Source organism: Misgurnus anguillicaudatus, chromosome 6, assembly GCF_027580225.2.
Source record: "Misgurnus anguillicaudatus chromosome 6, ASM2758022v2, whole genome shotgun sequence".
Lineage (NCBI taxonomy): Eukaryota > Metazoa > Chordata > Actinopteri > Cypriniformes > Cobitidae > Misgurnus > Misgurnus anguillicaudatus.
The window spans coordinates 23,257,488-23,268,720 of record NC_073342.2 but is presented as its reverse complement, the minus strand read 5'-3'; the positions used below and the strand labels follow the sequence as shown (position 1 = coordinate 23,268,720).

Below are 11,233 nucleotides of genomic sequence, written 5' to 3'. Positions count from 1 at the left end.
ACTACAGGGAAAGAGACGGTCAATATGACATTAGACAGCTTTTACTTTGGTTACATGTAGTATAAAATGTTACAGTTAATAAAACCACACTACAGTATAAAGTCTTGTTCACGTTTTCTTTTTTTTATGCTGTTAACACAATCTTTAAACAAATGTATAGTGGCGTTTCTTTACATGTATAGAGTCCAGTAACACAATGTTATGTCTTACAAATAAGGTCATAAATATAAAAGAAACATACATGCGTAACAATGGTCCCATCTGAATGTCAGTGGTATGCATGATATATGCTACATTAGTCAAGGTACGTGATCATCAGTACATTCTTTAACATGGATTCAAACAGTCCAACTCAGATTAATGGATCCAAGGCATTACTATTCCCAATATCAGCACAAATAGTTGGAAGAAAGAATTCCCAAATGGGGGCTTTTATTGCTGTAACTCTTTTAGGAGGTTGTCACCTTTACCGTACGCCCTCTTCTGAGGTAATCATTAGATAACCAAAATGTACATTTGAAAACAATAGTGCAGTTATGACAAGTGTCAAAGGCAACAGCGCCATCCAGTGTCTTTTGAAACAGATAAGTTGACTGTATGAGAAAATAAATTTTTTGGCAACTGCACATTTCTTTTAAGAGCCTCGGGTGATGTAATTTATATAAACAGTAAAAAAAAATCACTTATACATTGAACTCATTTTGCAAAAGTGAAAAAAATCAAATAAAAACATCATCTTATAGGTGATTACAGTATATAATTGCAGGTACATTTGGTGTCCAAAGTCATTATATTTTTAATTCTTTTAATAATTTTGTAGTCATTTTCATAAATCACGGATGTTACAGCCCATAACAATTGAACATTATCTGTAAAAAATGTCTCGCATAGCTGAAAATAATGACTTTGGACACCAAATGTACCTGGAATTATACACTTAGGAGGCAGTTATTCTGCAAATTACTGTTTATAAGCATGCTTTCGTGACTTTAATACAATATTCATTGAAGTGCAAAAAATTATAATAGGTAACAGACACAACAACCATCCCCATATTCAATGTTTCTTCTTTCCATACTTGTAGGGCTGTATAACGATCAATCGCGACCAATCGTTTGCAAAACAAAAGTTCTTGTCTACATCATCATTTATATAAATATTTAAGTTATATTATTTAATTTTTTTTCTGAAAATGATACATGCATGTGTGTATTTGTATATACATAATTATTATACACAGTACACACATATATATGATGTAAACAAAAACTTTTATTCTAAAAAACGATTAGTCGTGATTAATCGTTATGCAGCCCTAAATACTTGCTTGCACAAAACCAACAGCCTGTCTTTAAATTATCCTCAGATTACTTATCAAATGAATATATTAATTCTAACACTGCTAAATAAGGATCTTTTTATCTCAGTTTCATCATCACACCTCTGAAAAAATGTTAACAGGTTTCGATTGATAAGATATTTACATAATTTGCACAAATCCGTGTCATGTTGGATTCAAAATGCTGTCTGTTTGTAAAACCCAAGTGGTTTTTTATACTTTACAATGGCTTTACACACAGATCCCAAGTTCAAATATGATTTTGTGTGTTACATAAGGTACAAAAGATGTCACTGGGACAGTACACTTTCAAAAAGGTACACCTTTGTACCCAAAAAGTGCATATTAGTACTTCAAAGGTACATATTGGCAGTTCAAAGATACATATTTGTACCTAAATGGTACATATTAGGACCTTTTTTAAAGGGTACTGCCCCAGTGACAGCTTTGTACCTTTATTTTTGACAGTGGGACCTGGAGATGTTTTACTGCGACCATCATGTGCTATCTTTAAACCTTCCAGTGGATGTACTGACGTCTGTATGTGCTATACATGGACATGTGCCTGTGACGAGAGCTCATTGAAAACACATGTAAAGTGCTTTAAACCTACAGGCGTTCCAAAAATTGCATTTTTTAAACTTATGTAAGTATATGCTGTATAAAAACAGAAAGATCTATCATACAAACACATGAAATACTCAAACTTTTACTAATACATATAAATGTTATGATCTAAGCTTTCAGCAGCAATTTTCTTTAAGACAGCATATGCAGTATGTTTCCAAAAACATATCAAGACAAAACCATTCGTTATCTTTTGAAATGAACCAACACATTTTCACGATTATCACCACACGACAAAGGAAACGTTTCGTATTACCACTCTACCACAGTGAAGCAACCAAATATCTCAAAACTCCACCGTTCCTCTTTGTTTCATCTTGACTTTAGGGGCTTGGAAACTGGAAGCTCAGTCTGCCCTCGAGCCTGAAATTGTGGCTCTTTGCAGTGGCTCATGTGATACATTATACCAGCAGAGCGTTTGTGGTTGTCACCAAGTCACATCGAGTGAACGCTGCACTCGAGAGTTACAGCAGAGAACATTTGAAGATGCTGTGCTTTTTGGAGCGTTTTTCTGAGATCTTTACCGGTCCCCCACCATCTGTATGACCACCATCATTCTGGTAAATACAGACACAGATATAAGAGATAAACAAATTATACAAACCTGAAGAACAAGCTTTAATGACTTTATTTAAACAATAAGGTAAACATGCAATGCTATACTGTAAATATATAAGTATAGCTAAAGTGCACTGTTAACGTATTATAAGAGCACAAATGATTACTAAACATTTTTAGGTTAAAGAAATATTCAATTTTCTTAAAAGAAAAATCCAGATAATTTACTCACAACCATGCCATCCAAAATGTTGATGTCTTTCTTTGTTCAGTCGAGAAGAAATTATGTTTTTTGAGGAAAACATTGCAGGATTTTTCTCATTTTAATGGACTTTAATAGACACCAACAATTAACACTTAACAGTTTTTTTCAACAGAGTTTGAAAGGACTATAAACAATCCCAAACGAGGCATAAGGGTCTTATCTAGCGAAACATTGTCATTTTTGACAAGAAAATTAAAAAATATGCTCTTTTAAACCACAACTTTTCGTCTAGGTCCGGTCCAGCGTGATCTAACGTAAATGCGTAGTGACGTAGGGAGGTCACGTGTTACATATATAAAACGCACATTTGCGGACCATTTTAAACAATAAACTGACACAATGACATTAATTAGTATCAGTTGACATACAACAACGTAGGAACGGTCCCCTTTCAACACACTTGTAAACACTGGGGCGGAGTTTTGCGTTCGTCTTCTGTGACCTCTTGACGTCATGACGGATTGCGTGGGGTCACCTGGCGCATCACGACCAGATCTAGATGAGAAGTTGTGCTTTAAAAATGTATATTTGTTATTTTTCTTGTCAAAAATGACAATCGCTTTGCTAGATAAGACACTTATGCCTCGTTTGGGATTGTTTATAGTCCTTTGAAACTCGGTTGAAAAAAACTGTTACGTGTTGAGTTAAGTGTTAATTGTTAGTGTCTATTAAAGTGCATTAAAATGAGAAAAATCCTGCAATGTTTTCCTCAAAAAACATAATTTCTTCTCGACTGAACAAAGAAAGACATCAACATTTTGGATGACATGGTGGTGAATACATTATCTGGATTTTTCTTTTAAGAAAATGGAATATTCCTTTAAACATTAAATATCCTTCTTCTATTAAAATAAATATACCCTGACATGTAAACATTAACATAACAATGCTATTCAACAAAAATAACAATCAGATGATTGGTACTGCACAGTGATGCTAAGAGCAGCTATGTGAAGAACTTTTATATGTGCTTTAATGTGTATAAAGCATGGCTATTGACCAATCAGCATCCATGCCCTGAAAACTAAGGGTGTGTTTACATGACAACTAGGGCTGCCACAATAATTAAATAATTGTCTCATCGTGATTGTTTGACCTCATCGCGATGATTTTAGATCACCGCAATAATTGCACATCTCTCTAAAAAACACAAGGGGGAGCTGAAGCGCATGTATAAACGAGACGGTATCTGACAATGATTAAATAATAATCTCATCGTGATTGTTTGACCTCATCACAATCATTTCAGATCACCGCAATGACTGCACATCTCTTTAAAAAACACAAGGGGGAGCTGCAGTGCCTGTATAAACGAGACAGTATCTGATGGCGCCCCTTAACTGAAAGTGTAACGTGATACATTGCAAAGAATGATACATTCAGTGGAAAAAACAGCATTTAAAGAAATGCTGCAAAACTTTGATAAGCAGTATGAACTGCCAGGTAAAACATACATTTCCAAAACAGCAATTCCAAATTTAGGGAAGTGAAAAATGCTGTTCTCAAGGATGTGTAAGGAATAGATTTTTTTGCAGGCACTACAGACATGTGGTCCAGTACTAATATGACCTTAGTAGGATTCGCTACTATTTAAGGTCTGTTTTGGTATAGTCAAGTTTATTTTGATTGCATTTTTTTTTTCAGTTATTTTTCAGACACTTTATTGTGTTTATTTCTAATAAAGAATTTTCAGTTTTTGAAAGATATATTCATTAAATAAACACTTTTAAATATGTGTTATGTGTAGTAATATTTACTGCCAAGTAAACCTTGCAAAATATTTAATTTAAATAATTGCAACAATGTGTAAAAAATTATTTCATGAACAAACAAAAAATGTATGAGAATTAAATGTCAAAGTTCTATAACAGGCAATTAATCATTATAATTGGCAAAGTCCCAAAACAGGCAATTAATCGCCATCGTCACAATATATTAGACAATTAACCGTCACCCAAATGTCATAATTGTGACAGCCCTAATGACAACAATTGTTTTGCGTCATTTGCGCTTATGAAGATTTGTATGTACAGACGACAACGCTTTCAAAAAGATCTGCGTTTACACTGATACGAAAATACGAATAAATCCGCTGCATTACGTATGCCAGGCCAGTAGCGCCAAAATTTTGTCAACTTTGTTGGAGAAGTGTTAACAAACAAAGTCCTGTAGATCACCATTGTTGTTTTGGTTATACTAGCGCATGCCTATAGACTGAACTAACACATGCGCGTGACGGCACAGATATCACAGATTCACATTTAGGTAGTTATCAAAAACATGCACTTTCAAACCCGTTATCAAAAGTTTGCATTTTCAGGACATCCAAAGCGCTGTTGTCATGTATACTAACAGCCAACGCGCATAAAAACATTCGCGTTTATGGCTGAAATTGTCATGTAAACGGGGCCCAAGTTTTATAAGATACAGTTGGCAAAATCTCACTTACCATTTTTTTGTTAAGTCGGGCCATAATGTCTCTGGCGAGGGTGATAAAAGATTCCTCTACATTTACGCTTGTTTTTGCACTTGTTTCCAAGAACTTGATCCCGTAATCAATCGCCAACTAAAAACAAAAATAACAGTTTCACCACTAAAATCTCACACTATAATAAATTTCATCTTAAAGCGAACAAAGAAACGATTTTTAAAATGATATGCAATATCGCATCACATTTAAAATCCAGTTAAAATTATAAATCAGGTAAAAATGTTCATGCAACAAAATTAGGATGTTGAAATAATAATTTAACAGAAGTCTCACTTTCTCTCCTCTCTCTTTAGACACTTGTCTTTTGTCGTTCATGTCACACTTGTTTCCGAGAATCATCCTCTCAACGTCAGATGATGCGTGCTGAAAAGAACACAATAAAATTACACAGTAAAAATCATTTTCCCCTGATTCATTTGAAACATTTCAAAGGGTTATTAGCATACTGCCATTGTTGCAATTTACCTCCTCAATATTACGAATCCAGTTTTTTATGTTCTCAAATGATTTTTCACTGGTGATATCATACACCAACATAATACCCTGAAAAGTCGGCAGAGGAACATGAAATGTGCTTAAAAACAATACATTAATAAATATTTTAAGTGTAAAATTTATATAGACTTACCATAGCGCCCCTGTAGTATGCAGTGGTGATAGTCCTAAATCTTTCCTGTCCTGCTGTGTCCCTGTTAAACCAATCCTTCATTAATATTGGCCCACGGCTCCGGTGACACAGAAAAATGCATCCTCACCTCATTCTTTCCTTCCTATATTACCCTGCACAACCTCAACACTTCATTTACAGTGAATCCCACCCAAAGCCCTTTCCTAAGTTTTTAAATAAACATCCTGTAGTGCATGCAGATAAAGAGCAGTGCCACGTATGTACAACACAGCACGTCTCATCATTCATTAGTCAACTAAGTGCTGGACAGGGTGGGTCACCATTATGACCGCTAACAGGAAGTTCAGGCATAGTGTTTGAGGTCATTTCCTTCTTAACATTCTTGACAAAAGAAGAACCAAGGACATTTACAAACATCATCAGAGGCAAACATACACTTTTCAGTTCACATGAAACTCCCTACAAAAATTCACCATTCAAAATGTTAATGTGATTTAGATATTAATGATATTTGTGACCCTGTCTGTGAAACCGAGTCTGAGATTAGGCGCTTAGTTTAGTTTGCATTGATTTCAATCTTTGACAGGAACTTACTCAGTCAATATTAAAGATTTCAAGGTTATATTTTCACAGAATGTACTTTACATGTAGAAAACAATAAATCACAAAAATGACTGGGTTGGGTTTTGAATATCTTTAAATTTTAACTCATTAGCTTTTTGCAATTAAAAATGTTAAAAAATCTATCAAAAGTAACATATTACAAACAAATACTTACCATATCTGGAGTTTGATTCTCTTTCCGTTTAGCTCAATCGTTCTGATTTTGAAATCAATTCCTGGTGAGAGAGAAAATGAGTAATGAGTTTAAACTTTTTGTCTAATTATATTAAATAATAGAGCTGCAACAATTAATCGTGAATAATTGTTTGCAAAATAAAAGTTTTTGTTTACATCATATATGTAGGTGCACTGTGTATAATAATTATGTATGAATAAATACACACACATGTAGATATTTAAAAAGTATTTACATGTGTATATAAATTTTATATTATATATAATATTGAATCTATAATACTTAATATATTTTTTTCTTAAGATTATACATGCATGTGTGTGTATTTATATATACACATAATTATTATACATGGTACACACACACATATATGATGTTAACAAAAACTTTTATTCTGAAAACGATTAGTCTCGATTAATCGTTACGCAACCCTATTAAAAAATAACTTTTTATGTAGCCAGCAGGGAAAATTAAAAAAAAAACAGTTGAACGCCATAAACTGATAATTGCTTATTAAAATGCTTCCTCATTTGTAAGTAACTTTGGATAAAAAACATCTGCAATGTCATGTCATGGCTATTTATGCTATGGAGAGATAGGTGCTTTCCTGCTATAACAAGCCATCTTGTCTGTCTTGGATGCACCTCAAATTTCTTACATTATAAGGTTATGGTTCAAAAGAAAACAATCAAACAAATGATGGATGAAATTTTAGACTGATTTACAACATAAACAGAATGTGTGCCATTGAGATTTTGTTACAACTGTTAAAAAAGACACTCAATACTCTTAATATATAATCAGGGTGTGGCTCTCCAAATGCTATATAGGCACATACAATATGTATATGTGATATGTGAAATCCAGGTTAAAGTCTAATAATCTAATTTTGAGGAGCATTAAATTTTGAACTAATGTTAAAGATATCTTTTTTTACAGAATATTCTTTGTATTATGTATGATGGTTTTACATGTATGTAGAAAACACTACATCATAAAAAAGAATATTAGTTGGGTTTTTACAGGCAGGGTCACATATTTATAGAAAAAACACAAACACACGCTGCGTCTGAAACCGCCTACTTCCATACTATATAGTATGAAGTAGACGGTAGGGCTGTCACAATGATTAAATAATCGTCTCGTCGCAATTGTTTGACCTCATTGCGATGATTTCACATCACCGCGATGATTGCACATCTCTCTAAAACCACAAGGGGGAGCTGAAGCGCATGTATAAACGAGATGGCACTCCTTAAAAGCGGGTGCATGATTTTTGAAAAACACTTTGGAAAAGGGAGTCGGGCCGAGTACCAAAACACACTTGTAGCCAATCAGCGGTAAGGGGCGTGTCTACTAACGGACATCGTTGCCTGGATTGCGTATGTGTGGGGCGGGTCTATCAAAAGAAGGTCCAGATTTTATTGGAGTAGGGGCATGTTTGTTTAGGTGATTCAAATGTCAACATTAGCTTTCAGAAATCACGCACCCCGCCTTTAACTCACAATGTAACGCAATACATTGCAAAGCCATTCAATACAATGAAAAAAAACAGCATTTAAAGAAATGCTGCAAAACTTTGATAAGCAGTTTGAACTGTCAGGTAAGACATACATTGCCAAATCACCAATTTCAAATTTAGGAAAGTGAAGGATGATATTCTTAAGGATCTGTAAGGATTTGATTTTTTTGCAGCCACTACTTTAAATAAATCACAACAATGTGTGAAAATTATTTCATGAACAAACCAAAAAAATTATAAGAATTAAATGTCAAAGCAATAAAACATAATCGTCAAAGCCCTAAACAGGCAATTAATCGTCACAATTTATTAGACCTTTGATCGCCAGCCAAATTTCATAATCGTGACAGCCCTAGTACACGCTTTCGGACGCAGCGACGGTCTGTAATGGGCTACGAAGTATGTCACTTCTCAGCTGGTTTCACAATTGTCAAACGAAACAGATGAGCTCCCCATTATCACATACAACATGTAAAAATGCTATTTGTCTAAATTTAATGGTGAAGATTTTTTTTTTAAATTGGAGAGCAGAAGGAAACTATGCCACAATGTCAACTGCGTAAACTCACCTATGCATAGAAACATCTATCATCAAAAGTAAAGACTTCGATTTTTGTCATCCCATGGCGACAGGAGACTTGAAATATAGTTCACAACTCATACACTGTGAAAACTTTCTGTAGAAATTACAATATTGCTGGCAACTGTTTTCCAGTAACTTACTGTAGATTTTAATGTATGTTATTTACAGTTTGTTCAAAGTTAAATGAACATTAAACATTAACAGTTTTTTTTTCACAAAAAAAACTAAAATACCCTCATGCAAAGCATTCTGGGAACCAAAATATGAAGGAATACAACAGAAAAAGGTTATGAGGTAATAAGGATTTCTGAGGCTGTTATTTTATAGTTTTATTCTGTAAAGACAAAGACTTGTAAACTTTAATGTTCATTTAACTTTGAGAGAACTGTTGTCACTTAAATAACATTTATTTTAAATCTACAGTAAGTTACTGGCAATTGGCAAACAGCTGCATAATTACAGCAATTTTACAGTGTATGTACTACTTTCAATGGGCTTTTGAAGCTTGTTAGCCAACTCACTTTAAAGAGTATTAATAATTAATTTTTGCATTCACCAGAACAGGTTTGGAATGGATTGGAAATAACCAAGGGTGAATAAATAATAAGCATAATAATTTTCAGGTAAAGTATTCCTGTAAGCAATATTACAATGCTGAAACACACACACACACACACACACACACACACACACACACACACACACACACACAGAGTGACAGGAAGTAAGACAGTGTAGAGCGAAGTGCATGCAGAGTGGTCACAACTGGGGTCATGGACGTCCTGGCACAAGCAACAAATGCCAGTCAAATGCATTGGCGGAAGAATGCTGAGATAAACTGAGTAAATGTCACGAGACCATGATGCATTTTCAAACAGAACAGCCCTCTGTGTTCACGGTCAAGTGTACTGTACTATGAGACGACAGTTTTGACCCTAACCAAAGGAACTGTACTTCTCTTCACCACTCTGATGTTCTGATGTTGCCAAAAAACTTGCAATGATTTGAAATATATGACAGTATCGCTGTGTGGTTACTTTTTTTTACACAAATGCACGTGGGTGATGAGTTGCAAACTCTGAGACCCACAGACCAACGTTGCAAGACAACATCGCAAACAAAGACGACTGTGGGGGTGGTGATGTTTAAATCAGATGGAAAAAGTGACAAAGGAAATGACTAAAGTCTCTGTGCTCTGTGCAAGAGGACTCGAAATACATTCACACACACACATACACAAATCAAGACCTATTTGTTGTAGTGTATTAAAGCAAGCCCCAACAAAACTTCTTTGCCCTGCATGCATATATAGTTAAAATTTAATGATCTGCTATTGTAATAAATGTGCATTCACCTTGCCTTTCATTCTCAAACAAAAAAACTGTCATCAATTGGCAAACAACATCTGGTTATAACCAACAACTTGCTGTCAACGCTTTCAATATGAAAACTCCCCTCTCTTCTAACAGTACCATGTCAAAGCATATAACCCAATACAGAACTTATGTATTATGTGAAGTCCAGTATGAACTTGTTAAGCCATTAGGCTACTAAACAAGGTTTGACAAGTTAAAAGTAGACTCAGCTGAGGTCAGCAAAATATGACTCACCTTCAGAAACATCTATCTATCTATCTATCTATCTATCTATCTATCTATCTATCTATCTATCTATCTATCTATCTATCATCTATCTATCTATCTATCTATCTATCTATCTATCTATCTATCTATCATCTATCGTTTTAGGCACATTCTGTTGTATGTGTACAATGCATAAATTGCATAGTTTATAATTTATATAAAATAAGCAAGCCAAACAAATTATTTTGCTCAAAGGCCTATGCATTTCTAAATATATATATATATACAGATGTTTGAAATAAACACGTGGATTGAAATAAAACAGTTTTCTAATGTACTTTATCGATGCAAATGAAACCAACACAAATACGAATAGATCTGACCATTAGGACACTATTGTCCTTGCGTATAACGGGACCCCATGCAATACCTTCTGCCCAGATTACCGGTGAACTGACCGATTGTGGAGATAAAGGTGGTGTTAAAGGCGTCCTCGCTAAATCTGAAGAGGAGACATGTCTTCCCCACTCCGCTGTCTCCTATGAGCAAGAGTTTGAACAGGTAATCGTAAGTCTTCGCCATTTACCAAGCCGGTATTTCCTCTACGGTTATCAGCGTGCGCGGTTTCCCTTGTTCATACTGACACAAAAATCATTACGTTCTGAAGCGGAGGCGGGGCCTCGACGCGCGACGTCACGTTTATATCTTGTGCGTGATTGGCCTGTGTAGTTTCCAGGAGGACATTGTGGTCAAATATTTACCCGTGAAGGTACTGCACAGTAGTTTTGCATATCAAATACTTCAGTTGTGACAGGAAAGGTATGTTAACGTCAGGGGA

At 34.7% G+C, this 11,233-nt stretch overlaps 1 protein-coding gene across 1 annotated transcript; it reads right to left on the bottom strand.

Annotated features, from left to right (window-relative positions):
* Window positions 1-25: 25 nt before the first annotated feature.
* On the bottom strand, window positions 26-11,179 carry LOC129433834 (ras-related protein Rab-8B). Its single transcript, XM_055192532.2, has 7 exons — window positions 10,854-11,179; window positions 6,687-6,747; window positions 5,909-5,969; window positions 5,746-5,823; window positions 5,554-5,643; window positions 5,239-5,355; window positions 26-2,523 (listed from the first exon to the last, which is right to left on the bottom strand). The coding sequence occupies exons 1-7, from the start codon at window positions 10,975-10,977 to the stop codon at window positions 2,431-2,433; spliced, it is 624 nt and encodes a 207-aa protein (XP_055048507.1). The 5' UTR covers window positions 10,978-11,179; the 3' UTR covers window positions 26-2,430.
* Window positions 11,180-11,233: the final 54 nt, after the last annotated feature.

Excerpts from the sequence above, each read along its gene's own strand:
- LOC129433834 (XM_055192532.2), bottom strand. The coding sequence starts at position 10,977 with ATGGCGAAGACTTACGATTACCTGTTCAAACTCTTGCTCATAGGAGAC. Across the intron at positions 5,970-6,686 it reads AGAATCAAACTCCAGATATG|GGACACAGCAGGACAGGAAA; the intron begins GTAAGTATTTGT and ends TTGGTTTAACAG. Across the intron at positions 5,356-5,553 it reads CTAAAGAGAGAGGAGAGAAA|TTGGCGATTGATTACGGGAT; the intron begins GTGAGACTTCTG and ends TTTTGTTTTTAG.